The sequence below is a fragment of the Natrix helvetica genome (genome assembly GCF_964273705.1).
Source record: "Natrix helvetica genome assembly, chromosome: Z".
Lineage (NCBI taxonomy): Eukaryota > Metazoa > Chordata > Lepidosauria > Squamata > Natricidae > Natrix > Natrix helvetica.
Window position 1 is genome coordinate 19102653 of NC_138554.1, and position 22961 is coordinate 19125613.

Genomic DNA, 22961 nt, shown 5'->3' on the forward strand with positions numbered 1-22961 from the left:
TATATTCTAGTGGTTTGCCCTAGACTGGTCTTAGAGGTTCTTTGGTTGGGCTGTTTACTGTTGGCTTGTTCGGCCAGCAGTTTCTTGATTGGGGTATTGTTTCTTGATTGTTGGTCTAATGTTAATCATGGTGGAATCTATGCTCATCTGGGTGTTGATTGCTTGTGGAGAGGTGCTGAGGTCTCTTTCTTCCCCCTTTTGACTTATTGTTTCTTTTGCACTGTCTATAGCAGAGGTGGGTTCCTGCGTAGGTAGTAACTCGGCCTGCCACACTCCTGAACTGGTTCTATCGACGGCAGTGCCATCTTGATTTTTGTTTCTGGGCATGCACAGAACAATATTCATTGCAAAAATGTAATTTCCTCCCCTCCCCCTTTTCTAACGTCATGCGTTTGTGCAAACCTTTTTGCGCACCGAAGCATCAGTGATGCCGGCAGCAACCCACCCCTGGTCTATAGGTATTATACATGCCTGTCTATCAATAGCTAGTGCCAGGCTTCTAGAAATTCCCTAGGGTTTTGGAACTTGGTTTGGTCACAGTTTCCCAATTGAAACTATGGGGAAGAGCTGATTCAAACCCATTTTCCCTCCTTGCCTACATCCAGAAGTTCCAAAACAAACAATTTAGAAAAATACTCAACATCTGAGTATTTGAGAACTTGGAGAAGTAAGGGAGTTGTTGTCCTTCTGGTAGACAGCAGTGATGCCAACAATCTCTAGGAGCAATCGCATGAGAGGCAGTGATGATCCGTGACTGCCTTTCTATTTGGAAAAGGTTACTCGGAAAGTCAGTGGATTTCCTAAAAATTGTGGGAAAGAACAGATGCATTCCAGTGGTTTTGTTTTTTTTACTCCTTCCCTCCCCCTTCTGGAGTATTGTCTCAGGGTCCTTCCTTTTTCCCCATATGTGACACGTGTGGTTTTTACAGTTGCTCTTGAGTTTATAATCTCCGCCTAGGGAAATCTACTATTTCTGCTTTTTGTTGGTTTGCCTACTTCCACTCATTCTGACTTCTCGCAGTCCCGGTTTAAGTGTGCTCTTTGGTTCTCCCTTTCCAGCACAGATGAGGTTGACTAGCAAAAACCAGACCTATCTGGTGACGGGAGGCTGTGGTTTCCTTGGAAAACATCTGGTTGAAATGCTTCTGGAACAAGAACCCAACCTTGCCGAAATACGGGTCTTTGACTTGCATCTGGATCAAAGTATGCGCAGCTTGGATAGAGGTGAGCCAGTCCTTTTTTTCTATGCACAAGGAAAGTGCACGTACCTGATCATTGGTATGTGCTCACTTGAATTAAATCATCATTACATCCAGAGGGTGGGATTCTACCAGTTCGGACCAGTTTCCCAAACCGGTTTCCCTGAACTGCCACTTGCCCCGGCTCTACAGCATCCCATTTAGGCCTGTTTTTAGCAAAAAGCGCCTGTGCATGGGTAGGTGCATGCTCACATTTACGAAGCGGTAGGGAAGGTAAGTAAATACCACCCCTGATTACATCTCTTGAGTTGTCCCCCTTTCTCTGAAGGGTTGTTCATTTGCATCTCCAACCAAGCCAAAGAGATCACAGAGAAACTCTGTTTTTGAGTTTGGGACCGAAGCTCCACTTATTATTTCTCCATGTTCTTTGTTCATAGCAATTTATTTCTTTATTTGTTCAGATGCTAAGACATGTCTGGCTCTTTGTGACCCCACGCACGCCAGGCCTCCCTGCCCTCCATTGTCTTTATGTTCATTGCATCAATGACACTATTTAACTAGCTCATCCCTTCTCTTCTCCCTTTGCCGTCCATCTTTCCCAACAGCAGGTTCTTTTCCAGTGAGTCCTCCCTCTTCTCATTTGTTGGCCAAAGTGTTTGAACTTCAGTATCTGTCCTTCCAAGGGACAGTCAGGGTTGATTTCCTCCAGAATTGACTGATTTGATCTCCTTTCATTCCGAGGGACTCTCAAGAGTCTCCCTCAACACCATTTATCTATATCCTGCCCTTATTATTTTTACAAATAACTCAAGGAGCAAACATATCTAACATATCTCCCTCCTCCTATGTTCCCCACGATAATAACCTTGTGAACAGGGGTGGTAATCACTTACCTTCCCTACCGTTTTGCAAATGTGGGCATGCGTGCTCGCTTTGCTCGCAAGCACCACGTCCATGCTTGCGCTCTGCTTTCCACGCATGAACTTTGCCTAAAAAAGGGCCTAAAAGGGATACCGTAGAACCAGGGCGTCACCTGGAATTTCCGCTACTGGTTCGGGCAAACCGTTTTGAACTAGTAGAATACCAACACCACTTGTGAGGTGAGTTGGGCTGAGAGAGTGATTGGCCCAATCACCCATGACTGAGGTGGGACTTTAACTTATGATCTCCTGAGTTCTAGCCTGGTGCCTTAACCACTACACCAAATTGGGTCTCTTAACAATTATAGGAGGCACTTCTCCATGAAACAAAACAATAATTTTGTCCAAGAGCCCTTCTGCTGACCGCTGTCCAATACAAAAGGGTCTCTGTGTTCCATTATCTTTGGCGTGGGTGTGATAATACCATTGAGGTGACAGCCTTAAAGGGAAGGCAATTTTTTTTTTTAAAAAAAAAATTGTGTTGTGATTTATTTAGACTCTTCATTTCTAATGATTTTAGGAAGCAAATGAAATTTGTGGGCTCATAAGACATTTTAACCAAAATCCGGATCTTTGGAAAACTTTGTACCCCAAATTGCTGGTTTAATATTACTTGTCATTGCTAGGCAGTGAGGAGAATGTGTTTTAGGTCATTCTCTCTTCTTTCCAAGTTATTACTTGTTAGCATTATTAGTTTTATATTTATACCATTTGTTCTATGGAAAGAGCCCAGGGCAGAGTACGAAAGGAAAAACAACATTAAAATAACCTTCAGTAAGAAAATAATTTAATAAAAAAAAACTCAACACTAAAACTATCTGGCTTAAAACAAAACCCTATAAAAACTATAAAAATATAGCTACTAAAATAGGATTTGCTTTAAAAAGGCAATCTAATCTTTGAGAAGTTGTTATTCTATCTTATTCTGCCAGATTCTCTTACAGAGTCCTAGGTTAAATTAAGCTTTTATATAAGTGGAAAAATTAAATATTTTCCCCACCACTTTTGGTGATGAATGTATGTTTTTACAGTCTATCAGCCCAAACAATGCTAATTTTCTTAAGGTTTTTGGATGAGATCCTGTTTGTAAATGATGGCGGCATCTTCAGATACAAAGATCCTCCCCCCCCTCCTTTTTTTTAAAGGCAGCTGTTTCCATTTTTCTCTCTCTTCAAGAGATCTCTTCAAAAATTACGAGTAAAGTCTGTATATATGATTTGTAGTTTGTAGACATAAAAAATGCACAATGGCAGCCAATAATGCGTTTTTTTCCTCAATGCCTGACCTTTGAATCACTTTGGCACAGCTGAAATTGGCACGTTGGGGCATATTTTAAAAGAAATCTTATATTTAGAAAATTGTAACCTTGGAAAGATTGTTGCGACAAACTAAGCCCCTTGTTGGCTTACTTGAACAAGGGCAGATGCAAGGGAGTTCTTTTGGTCCTCAGTGAACATGTATTTTAATCCTCCTACCCGACTGGTTTCAAGTGGGACCAGTGGCGTAGCGTGGGTTGTCAGCACCCGGGGCAAGGCAAGTAATTTGCGCCCCCTAAAGCGAGGGCGGCCCAACTGCAGCTGCCCCTGGGTCGGCATCAGTCAAGTGAGGCTCTCCATGCTGGCCTCCTGCCTTCCTCCCGAGGAGGAGCTCGAAGGGCAGCGGGAAAAGGCTTGACTGAAGGGAAGCAGGTGCCGCGGGGGTGGGAGGCGCACCGGGGGCTTCGGGAAGGCGCCGGCTTCCCGGGGCGCTCCAGGCGGAGCGGGAGGACGCGGTGGCGTTGCAGCGGCGGGCAGACGGAGCGCAGCGCCGCTCTCCTTCAGCTCCCGCGGGGGCGGCGCGGCGGGTCCGCTGGGAGGTAGGCGGTGCCCAGGAGGGGCCTGGGCGGGCCAGGGCCGGGGAGCTTAGTTCGCGGGCCGAGCCGGGCGTGGAAAGAGACGGCCACAGTCCGGCAAACGGCGGCGCAGGGCGAGTCAGGGCGCCCCCCCAGATGTTGCGCCCGGTGCGGCCGGCCCCCCCTGCACCCCCCACGCTATGCCACTGAGTGGGACCAGGTTCAAATTAGCATAGGTCTGCCTTTGTCAACCTCCACAACTTTAAGATATATGGACTTCATCTCCCAGAATTCCCTAGCCAGCTTGGGATCTTGACAGACTGGAACACTGGGCCCTATTTAACAAAATGAAATTTAATGCGGAGAAGCTTAAGGTTTTACACTTAGGCAGGAAAAAACAAAGGTGCAAGTACAGATTATGAGAAACCTGGTTCAAAAACAGTAATTGTGAGAGGGACCTTGGAGTCCTAATAGATCAGGGGTGCACAAACTTGGGAACTTTAAGACTTGTGGACTTCAACTCCCAGAATTCCCCAGCCAGCCACAAGTCTTAAAGTTCCCAAGTTTGGACACCCCTGTAGTAGATGATCACTTAGATATGAGCCAGCAGTCTGTGGCAGCAGCCAAAAAAGCTATTACAATCCTTGGTTGTATAAACAGAGGCATAGAATCAAAATCACGTGAAGTATTAAGTACCACTTTATAAATTCTTGGTAAGGTCACACCTGGAATACTGCATCCAGTTTTGGTCACCACAGTACGAGAAAATGTTGAGACTTTGAAAAAAGTGCAGAGAAGAGCAATTACGATTAAAGGCCTGGAGACCAAAAAATATGAAGAACGGTTACAGAATCTGGATAGTCTAGAGAAAATAAGGATTAGGAGTGACAAGATAGCAGTATTCCAGTATTTACAATACAATACAATACAATAGTAGAGTTGGAAGGGACCTTGGAGGTCTTCTAGTCCAACCCCCTGCCTAGGCAGGAAACCCTATAGTATAGGGCCTATACCGTTTCAGACAGATGGCTATCCAACATCTTCTTAAAGATTTCCAGTGTTGGGGCATTCACAACTTCTGGAGGCAACTTCTGTTCCACTGATTAATTGTTCTGACTGTCAGGAAATTTCTCCTCAGTTCTAAGTTGCTTCTCTCCTTGATTAGTTTCCACCCATTGCTTCTTGTTCTGTCCTCAGGTGCCTTGGAGAATAGTTTGACTCCCTCTCCTTTGTGGCAACCCCTGAGATATTGGAACACTGGTATCATGTCTCCCCTAGTCCTTCTTTCTCTTAAGCTAAACATACCCAGTTCCTGCAACCGTTCTTCATATGTTTTAGTCTCCAGTCCCCTAATCATCTTTGTTGCTCTTCTCTGCACTCTTTCTAGAGCAGTGTTTCTCAAACCTGGCGACTTTAAGTCCTGTGGACTTCAATTCCCAGAATCCCCCAGCCAGCATAGCTGGCTGGGGAATTCTGGGAGTTGAAGTCCACAGGACTTAAAGTCGCCAAGTTTGAGAAACACTGTTCTAGAGTCTCCACATCTTTTGAAAGAGTGCAGAGAAGAGCAACAAAGATTTGAGTGGCTGCCACAAAGAAGGGGTGTGTGTGTCAACTTATTTTCCAAAGTACCAGAGGGCAGGGCAAAAATCCATTCATTTGTTTCGCAATGGATGGAAACTAATCAAGGAGAGAAGCAACCTGGAACTAAGGAGAAACTTCCTAAGAGTGAGAACAATTAACCAGTGGGACAACTTGACTTCAGAAGTTGTAGGGGCTTCATCACTGGAGGTTTTTAAGAAGAGACCAGACAGCCACTTGTCTGAAATGCTACAGGGTCTCCTACTTGAGCAGAGGGTTGGATTAGAAGACCTCCAAGGTCCCTTCGGCTCTATTCTGATTCAAAGAGAAATTCATGAAGGATATCAGACTGACTAGGTGGCTCAGTGGCTAAGACACTAGGCTTGTCGATCAGAAAGGCTCAACAGTAGATGACCTCCAAGGTCCCTTCCAACTCTGTTACTGTTTATCTATAAAGGGTTGCTGGTCCTCAGGATTCAGTGTTAACTTCAGGTTGATGGTACTTGTAGAACAAGGTGGGAAGAATAGCATTTCTCTCTGTCCCAGTTGTGAGACCGTAGAAGTATCTGGTCGCTCTTTCTGAGAAACCGTATGGTGGACTAAGATGAGTCTTGACCTGAGACAACATAACTATTTAAAAATTCTTATGGTGGAACTGTATGTCCTGTTCAGAATAGGCATGCTTATAACTTTAATCTATTTGATTTGTGAATTTAAAAAAAAAAGAACCAACATTGGGTTTATAGTTAAGATGGATTGACAATGGAGAAACTCCAATCTTCAGTCACGGACATTTGGGGTGTCACCCAGTCCAGGAGATGAGTCTTCCATAAAAACAGCCAACTAAGATGATGTATTTCCATCACTGAACTGCCCTTTGGCAACCACAGAGCTGTTGACCAGCTGTTAAAAGCATAATGATATCCTGAGATGAGATACTGCTCTAAAGTATCTTAAGCGAGTTTGGTCATGGAAGGAAGTGCCTTGTTCTACTCGAAGGTCACGCAAGGAAGTGCTTTGCTTTCCTTAGTATCTTTTTGAACACAGAAAAGAAAACACACAGCCAAGCCAGTGACAAATATATGTGTGCGTATGAGCAAAGAGAAGGTCCAGAGCTAAAAAAAAAACCCAGATGGTTGTAATTTGCTCTCAGACACACGCCTGGCCTGCATCCTTCAACCAAACCCTTTTTGACGAAGTGTTTTTGGCAAAGCGCAAGGCGCCTTCAGTAGCTAGCAACTCTGCAGAGAGATGATAAACGGGAAGAAGGGAAAATATGGACAATACAATTTTCCTGTATTTTCCAATATCCTGTAAGGATACTGCCAAGGTTAATGCCCAATAGGATTGGCTTCGGCTGAGATGGCGTGGACTCACATTTGGACTCTTCCCTCTTTGGATTTTGCAGCTTGGTCTCTGTCCAAGACAAGCCATGCTTAGCCTGAAAAAATGTATTTCTAAAATGTGATTCTAGGAAGCGAAGCCCATTAAACTCCATCAACTTTGCAAGATTAAAATAGTTGAATAATTAAATGGCTGCACAGAAAAGCCACAGAAGTCTTTTGGGTCAATATTCAATGCTGCAGCCTTTAATTTAAATTCTACAGTGTAATATGTCATCATTAGATACCACCTTTTTCTCTGAAAGCAGTTGGCTTATAAGCACGCACACACTGCATTCTCCAGAGCAGGGGTCTCTAACCTTGGCAACTTTAGGCCTGGTGGACTTCAACTCCCAGAATTCCCTAGCCAACTTTGCTTTGTTGGTTTGCTGGCTGGGGAGTTCTGGGAGTTGAAGTCCTCCAGACTTAAAGTTGCCAAGATTGGAGACCCCTGCCCTAGAGGCTTGTGAATGCCGGTCAGCTGATCATGCATCCCACTGTGTGTCATTTCCTTTGGCCACTGAAGGATGCTTGGTATGTGATATTCTTCTCAACAATTGAAAAGTTGAAGCTTATAAGACTGGGCTTCAGTCCTTGGTTTGATGGTTTAATGTGGGATGAATACAAGTTCCACTGTGCTTGGAAAGAATGCAGAGTGCAGCCCTTCGAGGTAGGCCAGGTCAGGAAACAGTCTCTAACCAGAATTCTTAATATTACCTGTAGTAACAAAAACTGGTTCCCCCTCCCCCTCCCCCCTTTAGCCCCATGAATGATGTTAGAACCAATATGAGCCAGGCTGAAATCCTATATCTTTGGAAGTGTCATCTCTGCCTTATTTCTCTGTGGTTCTCTACAGCAGGGTGTAATTGTAAACCTTGGAGCAGATGGACTTATAACCCTAAATGTCTGTAGGATTTAGTTCTTCTGTGTCATTCTTTTACAAGTGGGCAAAATGAGGCCTAGAGATTGTAAAAAGAATTATAGATAAGTGAAAGACTTGTCTATCAATGTGTCTGCCTCTGTCTATATATCTTTCTATGTGTCTGTCTGTCTGTCTGTCCTTCTAGTATTTATATCTCTACCTATCTCTATTTCTATCTGTACGTATCTATCTACCTGTTTGTCTGCCTCCCCCCCTCTCTCATCTATCTGTCTGTCTGTCTATCCAGCCAGCTATCCTCCAGCTATCAATGTATTTATCCATCATATCTCTCTGTCTTTCTCTCCTATCATCCATCCATCCATCCATCCATCCATCCATCCATCTATCATCTATCATCTATCATCTATCTATCTATCTATCTATCTATCTATCTATCTATCTATCTATCTATCTATCTATCTATCTATCTATCTTCTATCATCTATCTATCTATCTATCATCTATCTATCTATCTATCTATCTATCTATCTATCTATCTATCTATCTATCTATCTATCTATCTATCTATCATCCCTCCCTCCCTCCAGCTATCATCTATCCCTCCTTTACCCACCCACCCATCCATGCCCTGAGAGATGTTACTTACAACTGGACAACTACCCCAAGAGTACAGGTAGTTGTCGACTTAAAACAGCTTAATAAGGGTTCTTCACCTAAATACTTCTGAAACCTCCAGGTCTTCTCAAGTTATGGAAGATGGTATGAACTGTATAAGACATAATAGCTAGTAGGGCCAGTTGGGCGGAGCACTTGAAGCATCACCAGAAAGTAGTGACTTGTTTAGGTTTCATTATAAATCCAGCTGTCATTGAGGGGTTCATTTCAGGTCATTGAAAAGAGAAAGTGAAGGCAATTTGGAGAATAAACCTTCCAGGGACAAAAAAAAAAAAAAAGGAACGTGAGATTATTCTTAAAAATGGCCCGTTTCATATTCCATTGTTCAACCAGATTGCATGTTCTCATAACTTGGCTAGCAGATCCGAACCAAACAAGCCAAGGTGAACAAGACAATGTCAGGAAGGATCTGAAGATGGAAAAAGTCTAATTTAATTGGCCATTATGAGAGAACATTCCTATGATTTTTTAAATGACCAGGTTATGTAAGCAAAGGTTGCTATAAGCTGGAGACCTTGGGCAGCTGCTATCATTGTTGGTTATTCAAGTGTTTGTGAAGTATTTTAATGCTATTTTTTGCCAGGGTCCTTGACCAAGACCCATTGTAAATATCCAGCCTCTCAACCTTTTATACCTTAATTGGACTGGAAAGTTTTAACTCAGCTGAAGTTGCTCAGAGACCGAATACGATAGAACCAGGTCATATAATGGCCGTTTGGAAGCTTTTGATAGGAAAAGTCAATGGTGGAAGCCAGATTCGCTTAATGACAGCATTTCATTCAACAGCTGCTGTGATCCACTTAACAACCATGACAAAAAGGTTAGAATAGAATAACAAGAGTTGGAAGGGATCTTGGAGGTCTTCTAGTCCAATCCCCTGCTTAGGCAGGAAACCCTATAAAATAATAAAATCAGGCCTATCTTAAGGCTTCATTAATTGCCTTTGACAATGGAAATTCTGGTCACAATTGCAGTCACGAGTCAAGGACTGCCTATGTAAGGCAACTAGGGTGCATCTTGGAATTAAGCCTGGCTTGAGGGCTACCAAGACTGTGTTTTTGAAAACCCCCAAACCCCAGAGATAAAATAAAAAGTGGAAGTTTAGCTTCTGCCCATCTGGAGAAAAAGAAACCAGTGCGAGGCCCTTTCTGAACTCAGGGCCTAGAAGGTTGGTGGACGGAAAACGAAATAAATCCGCGGAACAAACCAGTTTTCAGGAACAGCCATGGAAAAACCCTGACAGATGTGTTCTTGGCAGGTGATGTGAGCATGTTGTCACGGCAGGATTTCCTGGGAGGGCATGAAAAGATTTCCGGTCTACGCAATGGAAGAGGAAGAATGAATTATTTTCTGAACCTGAAAAACCTCCATAAAATCCAGGGAGATTTTTCTGTTTTGTTTTTTGTTTTTCTGTTCCCCTGGCCGTGAACTACTTTGACACCTCAAAGCCCCACGAGAATTTTATTTCTGTTAAACACCAGCAGGATAGATCTCATTTCTGCCCTGAAAATTCATCAGTCTTGATTCACCTGCAAGACTAGCAATTATGACTACTATTAACAGATTAACAGAGCTGGAAGGGATCTTGTAATCATTCTAGTCCAACCCCCTGCTCAAGTAGGAGACCCTACACCATTCCTGACAAATGGCCATCCAATCTCTTCTTGAAAGTCTCCAGTGATGAAGCCCCCACAACCTCTGAAGGAAACTTCTATTCCATTGGCTGATTGTTCTCACTGTCAGAAAGTTTCTCCTTATTTCTAGGTTGAATCTCTCCTTGGTCAGTTTCCATCCATCACTGTCTGGCCTTCAGGTGCTTTGGAAAATAGCTTGACCTCCTCCTCTCTGTGGCAGCCCCTCAAATATTGGAATATTCCTATCAAGTCTCCCCTGGTCCTTCTCTTCTCCAGACTGGCCATGCCATTACTACAAGAAGTCCTTGTCTCAGGACCACAATTGAGCCCAACGTTTCTGTTGTTAAGTAATTTATTTTTTATTTTATTTATTTTATTAAATTTATAGACCGCCCCCTCTCCCCGAAGGGACTCGGGGCGGTGTGCAGACATCACATAAAACCTAATATAAAATAGATACACTTAAAAAGTAAGACATTTGTTGAGTGAATTTTGCCCCATTTTACGACTTTTCTTGCCACAGTTGTTAAGTGAATCACTCAGTTGTTAATGTAGTAACTGGGGTGTTAAGGGAATCTGCCTTCCCCATTGACTTTGCTTGTCAGAGAGTCAAAAAATGGGATCCCGTTTAGTGACCCTGGGATATTGCAATCGTCATAAATATATTAGTCAATTGCCAAGCCTCTGAATTTTGATCATGTGAACGAGGGGATGTCGCAACAGTCATACATGTGAAAAATAGCCACAAGTCAATTTTTTCAGTGCCGTTCTAACTTTGAACAGTCATTAAATGAACTGTTGTAAGTCGAGGGCTACCTGTACTATTATTACCACTAATACTATGTATTTTTTTGCACTTTATACAAATCCGGCATAGGGTTGCATTGCAGTGAACAATGTCCTGTGAACGTCTGTGGAGATTCTCAGCCATCCTGGTCGTGGTTGTCCCAAAGGTGCTTTTTCCAGAGGCAACTGGACTGTCTAGTTTCTCTTTTGAAGATGTTTCACTTCCCATCCAAGAAGCTTCTTCAGCTCTGACTGGATGGTGGTAAATGGAAGCGGTGAAAAAGCTTCTTGGATGAGAAGTGAAATGTCTTCAAAGAGAAAAAAAAAAGGAAGTCCAGTTGCCTCTTGAAAATAAAGCACCTTCGGAACAGTCCTGACCTGGAGACTGAAAATCTCCATAGACACATCCCATGCAGGCTTCCAAGGGACAAAAGTTAATCACATTTTAATCACGGGTAGCATTTTGGAGACTTCTAATCTACATTCTTCCCTTGTCTCATAATCAGAGGAGGGCTGCTGGGGGTTCGCAGGGGTTCAGAATCTAGATTCTGTGCAGTTTGGAGAACCCCCCCCATCCATCCATCTCCTGGCTGGCCCTGCCCACCCCACCCTGCCCCTCCTAGGAGTCCCCACGTGGCCCGTTTTGGATGCAGGTAAGGCAGGACACGCGCGGGAGGCTCAGGGAGGGCAAAAAACGGGGCTACGGGAAGTTCAGGAAGGCCAGAAATGGGCCTGTTTCCATCCTCCAGAGAGCCTCTGGAGCCTGGGAGACCATTTTCACCCTCCCGGAGGTTCAAGAAAAGCCTCCAGTGTCCGGGGAGGGCAAACCCCACCCCCCCCCACTGTGGTGCAAGAGGCCGACTAGGCCACGCCCACCATGGCCCTGCCCATCCAGCAACTGGACAGAGAACCCCTTGGTAAAAATTTTGAAGCCCACCTCTGGTCTCTTTCCAATTTAAAATGGTCGGTAAGCAAAATTTTAAGCCGCTTGCCTGTCAGAGAGAGGTAATAAATGCATCACCTTGGTTATGTTGAGGAAATCCTCATAGCCCATTCATAACACAGACTGCAACCAGACATTTTTGCACAAGTTCCCCCCTACCCAATTTTAGGATTCTACAAGTAGTCCTCAACTTATGACGGTCACTTTTGACCGTTTGAAGTTACGATGGACTCGCCAAAAGGTACTTATGACCTGGTTCGAAGGTTCTGACAGCTGGCTGCCCCCCAATGGTCACATGACTAAACTTCGGACACTCTGCAGCCCAGGCCGTATTTATGGCTAATTGCCGTTTCCTGTTATCACATGGCTGAAAATGAATCCTTTTTTTTTTTTGTCAGAATCCAGGGTTTATTTCCAGTTTGCAGCAAAAAAATGGCCCATGGAGAACAATGAGTTTGCCTAGTCACTGCAGTGTACGCCTTATAATAGCCATGTGTGGCTTTCGCCTTATAATAGCCATGCTTAACGACTGCCGTAAGAAAAGGTCATAAAATCGGATTGATCGCATGATGACCCTGTGTAGGACAATCATGATTGCGGGTAGTAATTATGGCTGTAAGTCGAGGACTATCTGTATTGCAACCAGTCCATTTCCAAAGGTCAGCTAACTAAAACCCCTAGGGCATGGTAAAAGATTGTTGTTCCAAATACACAATAATTGAACATTTATCCACAACCAATTTGCAGATAATTGCTTAGTCCTACAGTTCAGGCTGTGCTTATTAACCTTATTCTTTCCATCTTAGATCTAGTTCATCTGATTTAGGATGCAGCCTGGCTTGTTTGATTAAGAGGCCCATATCAATCTTGCAAGTAATCTACTCTCTTCCAATAAGAAGAATTTCAGGCTTCTAATGCTCCAGGGATTCTATTTGTTTGCCAAGCATCTGGCAACGGTGCTGTTGCAACACAAGCTGCAAAATTGATGTTGATCCTACGGGATTAGCCAGATAGGAATCACCATCACGCAATCAGAGGAGCTAATGCTATTCATTTACAGGTAGTCCTCGACTTACAACAGTTCATTTAGTGACCGTTCAAAGCTACGACGGCACTGGAAAAAAGAGGACTTAAGACCATTTCTCAATAGAGATGGAGATAGCATCCACTTATGGGTTAACCCTGTCCGTTCTCTGATTGGACTGAGTCTGATTACTAATTAATTAGCCACCTATATAACCCGTCCCTGTGAGTGACTCCCCCCAGCCACTCTGGACAGTCGTGTTATCCAGTGTTTCCAGTATTTGAGCAAATCTCTCTTTATTGACTCTCAATTTGGCAGTGAGTAATTGCGGAAAAGAATAGTGCGCTGGTGATATCAGAGCCATCCTAAGTAGCCAGCAGGAGCCTTGGGACTCTCGGAGAGAGGCTCATTGAGGCGATTCTACCTAGCCTCGAGCCGCAGGTGCGGGGGTGAGGGGAGGTCGCATGCTGACAAGCCAGCCCTAAATCTTCATACCGCACGCTGCGATCCCCGGGACAGTATCCCCCACCTGCTGTGTGCAGCCGATTGTGCAGCATGCTTGCGCAGCTGCGGGGCACTTGACAGCGTTGCCCCCGGCGTCTCCAGGCCAGATCACAGGCAGAAACTGCCACAACTCTGGGAAACGTTACTCCGACGCCTCGGGGAGACAAACAGTCCCCTTAAACTGCTTTTGCGCCCTGCAGGCTTGCAGGCAGTAATTGAGGGCATGCACGACCGCCTTGGCCTGAAGGGGCTCTCAGAAGCCTAGAAAGAGCGCCGGTCACCATTTTGAAAAGGAAAAATTTGGTGCGGTCGCCATTTTGAAAAATAATGGTCATTCCAATGGCAGACAGCAACATGTCAGACCACCCTGGCATGGAAAGAGACGGTCAGGGGGGGGTGCCATTAGTGGCTGGAGGGCCCGATCCCCCAGCCTTGCCTGCGTCATCCCAGGGCAGCAGTGCAACTAAGCCACATGATAAGAGCTCTAAGGACTCTAAATCATCCAGCAAGGGCTCCAAGTCTAAGAAGACTTCTAAGTCAGCAGACAAAGAGACTACCCCCCAGACCAGGACCAGGCCTCATCACCATTCCTCCACTTCCAAATCAGGCTGCAGGCCTCATTTGCAGTTGGATCCTGGCCCTGGCCCATTTGCCCAATGCTGTCTATTAATACTTCAGGGCTCTGGGGGCAATCTGTACCACCAGCCCCTATGGAGCCTCGCCTACCTAGCAGACATGTGGAGGCCACATTTACGCCTATGGCTGCCGGCCTCCGCCCTGAGTATCCAACCCCTGCCATGCCACTACATGTGCCTGGACTACCAGTCCTTCATTGCAGACGGGATTAAACGGGATTGCGCTGGGTTGCAGCAACAACGAGTGCTGCCGACACCACCACCAACTGCCCCAGTTCACGCTCACAGTGACCTCATGCCTAACCTGGGAGCGGAACAGTCACCTCAGTGCCCACATCACAGTCGATCCCCGGCTTCAGAGGAAGGGGAGATCAAGGAGGCCGAGCTGTCTGAGGAAAAGAGGGCAAGCCCAAACAAGCCGGTTGCCTTGGGCCTCTTTCCATCGGCCCTGTTCAAACCTCTGCTTTCCAAGGCTATCACTGCAGCCGATATGGGGGGGACGGGGGACAGGTAGAGGCTCCCTCAATCTCTGGAGCCACCAAATCAGCCAGCACATGGTTTACGGAGCATAAATTGGAGACGGACACCATCCCTGCTCCCCAGTTGTTTATGGACACCATCCAGAGACAATGGGCTGCACCAACATCAGGCTCGGCCCTGTCCAGCTCAGACAGGTGCTTTTATAATATGGCAGAGGGCCTTGACAAACTGTTGCTATGGCCAATTGTAGATGCCCCAATTTTGGCCCTTCACTCTAACACTACGTTACCTGGGTCCCAGGAGGAGGTCCTAAAACCCAAGGAGAAGAAGGCCGACCAAAGTCTCCATGGGGCCACCAAGCGGCCGTTTGGGCGGTCCGGGCTTCAGCAGTAGGGCAGGTTTGGCCCTTAAGTTCCTTTTCTCTCCACGTTTTTTCATTAGGTCCCCAGTCCATGATAATAGGCAGCGGCAGCTCTTAATGAGCTCGGCCATAAGACGTCTTTTAGACATTGAGGTCATCCAATTGGTGCCGGTTGGCCAATGGTTTCGGGGTTTTTATTCTGTGTTATTTGTTATCCCCAAGTCCTCGGGGGATTGGAGGGCTATTTTGGATTTGAAGCATCTTAATAAATACTTGAAATACCGATGGTTTAAAATGCACTCCTTGCAGTCAATTTTAGAAGGGGTGCGACAGGGTGACTATCTCACCTCTATCGACTTGACAGAGGCAATTTGCATATACCTATCCTCCAGGACCACCGTTGTTTCCTCCGTTTTTGCTATGATAACTGTCGTTATCAATACAAAGCCCTACCCTTTGGCCTCTCATCTGCCCCTCGGGCTTTCACTAAGGTGTTGGCCTCCCTGACGGCACATTTGAGAACAGTGCCCATCAGGATTATGTCTTATCTAGATGACATCTTGGTGTTGTCATGCTCTAGGGATAAGGCCATGAAGGACCTCGACATCACTGTTCAAGTTCTCCAATCCCATGGTTTTTCCATCAACAGGAACAAGAGTCACTTTGTACCTACCACCTGCATTTTGCACCTGGGGGCTTGGATTGACACGGAGGCAACCCAGCTGTACCGCTCTGAGGAGAGACAGGACAGTCTCCGCCAATTAGTGTCTCAGGTGGAGAGGGAAAGGAAGGTTTCACTGGCTACTTTGTCTAAATTAATGGGGAAGATGGTTTTGGCCATCTCAATTGTCCCTTGGGCCAGACTACACACCAGGGAATTGCAATAGCTCAAAGGGAACGGAGGAGCACTTCCCTGGCTAGGGTTACCTTGCCTAGCGAGGTACGTCACTCCTTGCATTGGCGGAGGTCCCCTGCGATCCAAAGAGGGTGTCTCTGCGAGTCTCTGAGGTTGGGGTGCCCATCTTGACACACATTTTGCACAGGGCAGGTGGTCGGAGGAGGAAGGTACCTTGAGTATTAACCTCCTCGAGCTTAGAGCCATCCGTCTTGCCCTCCACTACTTCATAGACTTGATCAAGGGAACCCATGTACTGATTCTGACAGATAACATTATGGCCAAGGCCTATGTGAACAGGCAGGGGGGCACCAGGTCGAGACAACTAATGGGGGAGGTGGAAGAGCTGGGTCGCTGGGCGGAGGTTAACCTCTTGTCCCTCATTGCTGAACACATTTCAGGGGTTGACAATGTGAGGGCAGACTGGCTCAGCCTTTCTACCTTGGATCAGGCAGAGTGGAGATTACACCCTTTTCTCTTCCAGGAGATTACACGACAGTTCGGGGTTCTGATCATGGACCTCTTTGCCTCCCCAGCCAATGCTCAGCTGTCTTGGTTCCTCATGAGGTTCCCCATGACAGATGCAGAAGGGACGGACACCCTTCGCTGGCCCTGGCCTCTGGGACTACTATACGCCTTCCCACCGCTTCCACTTTTGTCCAGGGTCATGTACAAGATCATTTCGTCCAGGGCGGAGATCATACTAATTGCCCCACATTGGCCATGTCACCCTTGGTTTGCGGATCTTCAGACATTGTCCGTGAAGAGGCCCTGCAGGATCCTGCCAGATGAGGCGTCCCTCAGCCAGGGGTCGCTAGAGCACTTGGACCCTCCAGTTGACTGCCTGGTGTTTGAGCGGGAGGGTCTGAAGTTTGGCAGATTTTCCGCTAGAGTCATAGACACTATGACTCTAGCGGAGAAGAGCCACGCTGTGCAGGAGACTCCTCAGTGCTAGACTCAGGTCAGCGCAAGCCATGGTCCCCTTCATGTTGGCTCAGGAAGGAGGGGAATGGGATCGCGGCTCGCACTGACCTGAGTCTAGCACTAAGGAGTCTCCTGCACAGTGTGGCTCTTCTCCGCAGCGCAGCGGAAGGAGTTGCTGTTCCTGCCACCGTGATCCTGGGATATTTTGCTTGCACGTGCAAGAAAGAGATGAAAGAGAAAAGGGAAGAAAGAGAGAGAGATAGAGAGAAATGAAAGAGAGCTGGAAGGAGAGAATGGGAGGAAGGGAAAAGAGAGGGAAACAAATTAGAGGGAGAAGGGGGAGAGGGAGAGAGAAATGAAAGAGAGCTGGAAGGAGAGAATGGGAGAGAGGGAAAAGAGAGGGAAACAAATTAGAGGGAGAAGGGGGAGAGGGAGAGAGAAATGAAAGAGAGCTGGAAGGAGAGAATGGGAGGAAGGGAAAAGAGAGGGAAACAAATTAGAGGGAGAAGGGGGAGAGGGAGAGAGAAATGAAAGAGAGCTGAAGGGAGAGAATGAGAGAGAGAGAAAAGAAAGGGAAACAAATCGGGGAAAGAAAGGAAGAGAAAAAAAGAAAGAAAGGAAAGGAAGAAAGAAAGAAACTAACTTTCTCAGACTTATGACGAAAGCAATGGCAAGCTAGATCTCTTGCCAAGAAAACTGCACTTTGCCAGAAGGCACAAATTGGAAGCAAGTCTGATTTTTTAAAAAGAAAATAACAGATGGCAAAAAATGCATCTGAAAATAAGATTATTTATAATTTTGGATAACGTATTATATTGTCAAACTCAAAAGGTTTTGATACTTAATTTTCATCATCATCATCACCATCATCATCATCATCATCATCATCATCATCATCATCATCATATCTCTCTCTCTCCTCCCCCCCCCTCGGAGGGACTGTCCTCCCTTGTGGAAAACACAACAAGGAACTCCTCGGCTCCTTGCTCCCCCCCCAATCTCTTTTTTTGTTGTTGTTGGCGACTGGTGGTCACCGCCTATGGTCCTCGGCGATACGCTCTTGCCCGCCACCCCTTCGAAACGGGCAAGGATGGGATAAAACAGCACAGATCCTTTTATTAAAACCCCTTGTATTACAAAGGCATTTTAATAAAAAGATTGTGATGACGTCAGTGCCTCACCAGCCATAAACCTCACTGCACGTCACTGGTACCAACGCCCTTTTTCACACTTAACGTTGCAGCATCCCCATGGTCGTGCGATTTGCATTCATATGCTTGACAACTGGTTCATATTTCTCAGTGTCCCAGTGGGGGCGGGGGGTGGCCTGCAATCTCCTTTTGCCACCTTCTGACAAGGAAAGTCAATGGGGAAGCCGGATTCCCTTAACAACAATGTGACTAATTTAAACAATTGCAGGGGTTCGCTTAACAAATGTGGCAAGGAGAGTGGTAAAATGGGGCACAGCTCATCAAACAAATTCCCCACGTAGCAACCTAAATTTGGAGCCCTATTGTGGTCGTAAGTCAAGGATTAACTACCTGTATTCTATTTATTGTAAAGCTACATTGACAGAGTCTTGCAAGAATGAAAGTACAAACCCCCCCCCCACCTCCTTTACAGCCTGAGAAACTAGGAAGGGTGTTTCCTTGTTATTTATCCACTATCGTGCTGCTGTTTTTTATTTGATGCTTCCTTTGCAGCATTCCTCCACCCATTGTCCCAAGGCCTTTCCCACATACCATAACACTGAGTTTTAAAAGTTGCCCCACATTTCTCTCCTGAAGCTTGGGGAATCGGTGAATATCAAATGCAGGCGGTGTTGCAAAATGAGATTCAAGGCAGGACCTGGGAAAGATAGAAAGATAATTCCATTAAAGCAGCTTTGCTTTTTACTTATGTCCAATATTTATGCCATACTTCTTAGCCTGAGCAGCTTACATAGTAAGGTAGTCCTCTCTTTAATACACAGGTAGTCCTCAACTTACAACAGTTCAATTCAAAGTTACAAAGGCACTGAAAAAAAAAATGACTTATGACCATTTTTCATATTTGTGACCATTGCAGTAACCCCATGGTCACGTGATCCAAATTCAGACGCCTGGAAACAATTTCAGTATCCCAGGGTCATGTGATCACCTTTTGTGACCTTCTCACAAGCAAAGTCAATGGGGGAGTCAGATTCTGTTAACAAATGAGTTTCTAACTAAACAACTGCAGTGATTCACAGGACAGCAAAAGAGGTCGTAATCTGGAGCAAAACTCTCTTAACAAATGTCTCACTTAGCAACAGAAATTTGGGGCTCAATTGTGATTATAAGTCGAGGACTACTTGTAAAGAAGTCAGAAGACATACAGTAGCGGCCAAAATTATGGGAACCTTTTGGGAAAAGTGTACAGTATTTTTGAGGTTTGATGGCTAATAACACCACTTTTTTTGCAGTAGTATCATAAAATTATATATCCTCTGTCCAGGTAACATGGGTTTTAGCCCAGTTTAGTCTTTTCAACCTTTGTTTGAGAGATAAAAGTGGCTTTTTTTGTGGAATTCTAGATTGTAGGCCAAATTCCTGCAGTCTGTACCAAACAATCCTTGCCCTCAATTTCACATTGCATTTCATTTTCTATACATCCACATGATTTTCTTTTGTCACATAGGCACAGTCTATCATCCCTTGTTATTGTGCACCTTTTCCTGCCTTTACCAGTGTGCGTTTGTAGTGACTGAGTCTCCTTATACCTCTTCAAAAACTTAGAAATGCCACCTTTGGTTAAGTTTCCACCAATTTTTCTTCTAATTTATAACTGTAGCCTTGTTCACAATACTATTTTACATGGCTTTCTGGGTGACCAGTCAACTCTTTGCATACTTACTTTAATTTTATTATGTTTTACAAGCTCACTAAATGAAAGAATGCAAAACACCTCAACCAACTTGATAGCAATCATATAACAGACTGACAAATGTCCTCCTCTCAGCTTCAATACATGACATCAATAACTCAATCCTACTGTGATCTGGTTGGCTCAGTGCCAAAATCCAATAAAACAAACAAAACTAACAAAACAAAACAAGATGACCCCTGATTGACTCTGTAAGCACTCATTTTCCTTGGTTACAATCAGATGAAGGAAAGCTATCTGATATCAACCTAAGCAAGTTGTGCTTCCTTTTTCTGTTTTTTTTTTTGGCTATTACTTTTCATAGAATACAGATAATTGAACAAACTTTGTTGAATTACATTCTTGATTAAATTATCTTTCCATTGATATATAAATTTATGGTACTACTAAGAAAAAAGTGGTGTTATTAGCCATCAAACTTCAAAAGTACACTTTTCCAAAAAGGTCTCCACAATTTTGGCCACTACTGTAACATAATAGGAAAGGGAGTGAGAAGGAAAGAGGGAAGTTTGGGCATTCTGGGCACCAACTGCTAATCTGTCTCTCAGAACCAGTGCTAACTGCTACATACTCTCCAGCATAGCAAAATTCTAAAATTGTACCATGTTGTGTCATCCAGAGTTACAAAATTGTATTGTGTAATTTATGGATGGTGTTGCCTGGAGTTCCCATGGCACAATTCTTGCTCCTCCTCCCCACCCCACCACGTCCTGTTCTATATAACCCAAAGGCAATGCTGTTTCAGGGAGGAAACACCTGTTCTATTGCTCTGCTGGAGTCTGTTCCTTCCTCTTGAAGGCACAGTCCCTTCCAGAGCATGGTGGTTAACCCAGTTTGTGACTAAGATTAGTCAAAGCGGTTGAAATAGTTCACAATTACAATGGTTTACTGAGAATATGTGTAGAGGTATTTGATAAGATAGGTGGAAATAGGAGAATCAAGGGCCTGGTTTTGCTAAACTGCACAGAGGTTTATTCCCATTATTCACCTTCCCTGCAGGACTCCACACCGTGATCTGAATTTTTGAGATATAGGTAGTCCTCGACTTACAACCATCCATTTAGCGACCATTCAAGGTCACAATGGCACTGAAAAAAGTGACTTTACGACCAGTGGTGGGATCAGGTTGTCCGCCCTAATGATTTCTTCCAACAACCAGTTCACCAAGCTGCTCAGAAACTTAACAACCAGTACTCCAGAAGTGGTGCGAACTGGCTGAATCCCACCACTGCTTACAACCAGTACTCACACTTATAACCATTGCAGCATCCCTACAGTCACCTGATCAAAATTCAGTTCCTTGGCAATTGACATGTGTCTGACATGGTTACCAGTGGTGGGATTCCAAATCTTTTCCTACTGGTTCTATGAGAGTGTGCTTTGCACACTCGTTCTTCGCGTGCAGCATTCAAAGACCGTCCTTGGTGTCAGTGCTGGTGCTGGTGAGTTGGTTCTTAGCTCAGCTGAGGTGCGGCAATCTTCTCTGCTGCGCGAATCAATAGCTAAAAAACAAGGGAATATAGGACAGGGAACGACGGGGGTGGGGGGAGGGCCCAAGCAGAGGTGGTATTGCCGGTTCTCTGAACTACTCAAAATTTCCGCTACTGGTTCACCCGAACCAGTCCGAACCGGCTGAATACTACCTCTGATGGTTACAGCATCCCGGAGTCACATTGCCATTTGCAATCTTTCCAGCCAACGTCCGTCAAACAAAGTCATGCAGGAGAGCCAGATTTGCTTAATGACTGTACAATTTACTTAACCGAGTTTAACAACCATGGCAAAAAAGATCGTAAAATTTGGCGTGACTCACTTAACAACAGCTGGTCTCAACTCCGGTCATAGGTCATAGCTGTATTTAGTTTTATTCCAAGCAGGAAAAGTGACTGAAAGTTGCCTAGGTTTTCTAAACTGGGGGGGGGGGTGTCTCCAAACTTCCTTTGTTTACCTGAGCAGTAAAGGGCTTTTTTTGTGATATCCCTAATATGCTATGTATATTTATTTAGAAATAAAGCAGTATACCTGTACGATGCTACTATGAGATTACCTACATTCTAAAATATACCCCACAGATATTTTGTATCTTCTGTTATAAGTAAAGTTTAATTTCTTTTACTCTTTTTAAAGATTAAATAATAAATATAAATGGACAATTTATCTCCCCCCCACCCCCCACACCGCACTCCAGTTAATTGTCTTGTAGTTTCCTTGAGATGGTATACCTCTCATTGTGAGATTCCTTCCATCTTAACAAATGACCCTGAGCGGTTAACCAAATTAAAAATAACATTAAAACCAATTTGAAAACACCGACATTAAAACACATTGCAGCCAAATATTGCTGCCTCAATGAACTTCCTGATTGTTTAGAATTACACGAGGTCCAGAATTGAGTTCTGGCAGGGTTTCCATTTGCTATTTTCAGGCACCATTCACATATTCCAACCTCCCAAGTTGGAGCTGTTGCTCTATTCTTCATGTCCTCTTGTTTCTCTTCTGCCCATTTGATCTTGCCCGGGGAAAGGAACAAGTCAACAATACTGTATCTGTTTTATTCCATTGTGTGTTTCTCGCTTCTATGTTTTTCTCTCTGTTGGTACAGTTGTGCTGCAGGCTTCTGTGTAACACTTAAAAACATCATTCATCCAACCATCCCCCCATCCATCCATTCTCTTTTTCTTTTGTTTTTTATATGATTTTTATTGAAACTTTTAAAAAGGAGCAAACAATTAATCCAAAAAAAGAAAAAGCAACAAGCAAAAAGGCAAGAATATTTAAGAAAATGGGGGGAGAGCTACAGAGAATTGACTTCTGATATTCGTCACAATGGTTTTAGGAACAATTGTATTTTAACCCCTGTCTCTAAAATTATTTCATAATATTCTCTTTTCTATAATCTATCTAGTCTAATCATCAAAGGCATACATCCCAACTTCATTTTTCTTTTAATTGTTACGCAAAAAGTCCTTAAGAAGTTTCCAGGCACCCATTGATGTGGATTGTGTCTTTTCTCTAATTAAAAAAGTTAATTTATCTCTTTCTCTCTATTTGGCTCTGGAAAATTAAAGTGACTCTAATCCAAGGAGACATCAGCAATCCAGAGGATGTGATGCCAGCAGTCCAAGGCGCCCATGTCGTCATTCACACAGCCGGTCTGGTGGACGTCTGGGGCAGAGTCCCACCCAAAAAGATCATGGCAGTTAATGTGCAAGGTAAGTTTTGGCAGGAAAACCTTTGAATGTCTGACCAGTTTCTCTACACAGTACAAATGAGATCAAGATGCCCCTTCTGAGTTTGTGGAATTTGTCCCAGCAACAAGGGTATGGCAGGTGCACAAAATTAATTGCACAAGGAAAAAATCATTTTGTTGCTGAATCTGCTTGCCTTATGGAGGTTGATGGAA

At 44.6% G+C, this 22961-nt stretch overlaps 1 protein-coding gene across 2 annotated transcripts in view; it reads left to right on the forward strand.

The window, feature by feature from the left end:
- Nucleotides 1-22961, forward strand: part of HSD3B7 (hydroxy-delta-5-steroid dehydrogenase, 3 beta- and steroid delta-isomerase 7) — a 93688-nt gene that overhangs the window by 53486 nt on the left and 17241 nt on the right. For both annotated transcript variants that reach the window (XM_081971537.1, XM_081971538.1), the window contains 2 exons: nucleotides 1060-1224; nucleotides 22627-22770. In XM_081971537.1, the coding sequence (XP_081827663.1) occupies nucleotides 1060-1224; nucleotides 22627-22770 (309 nt within the window). The remainder of the gene's footprint in view (nucleotides 1-1059; nucleotides 1225-22626; nucleotides 22771-22961) is intronic.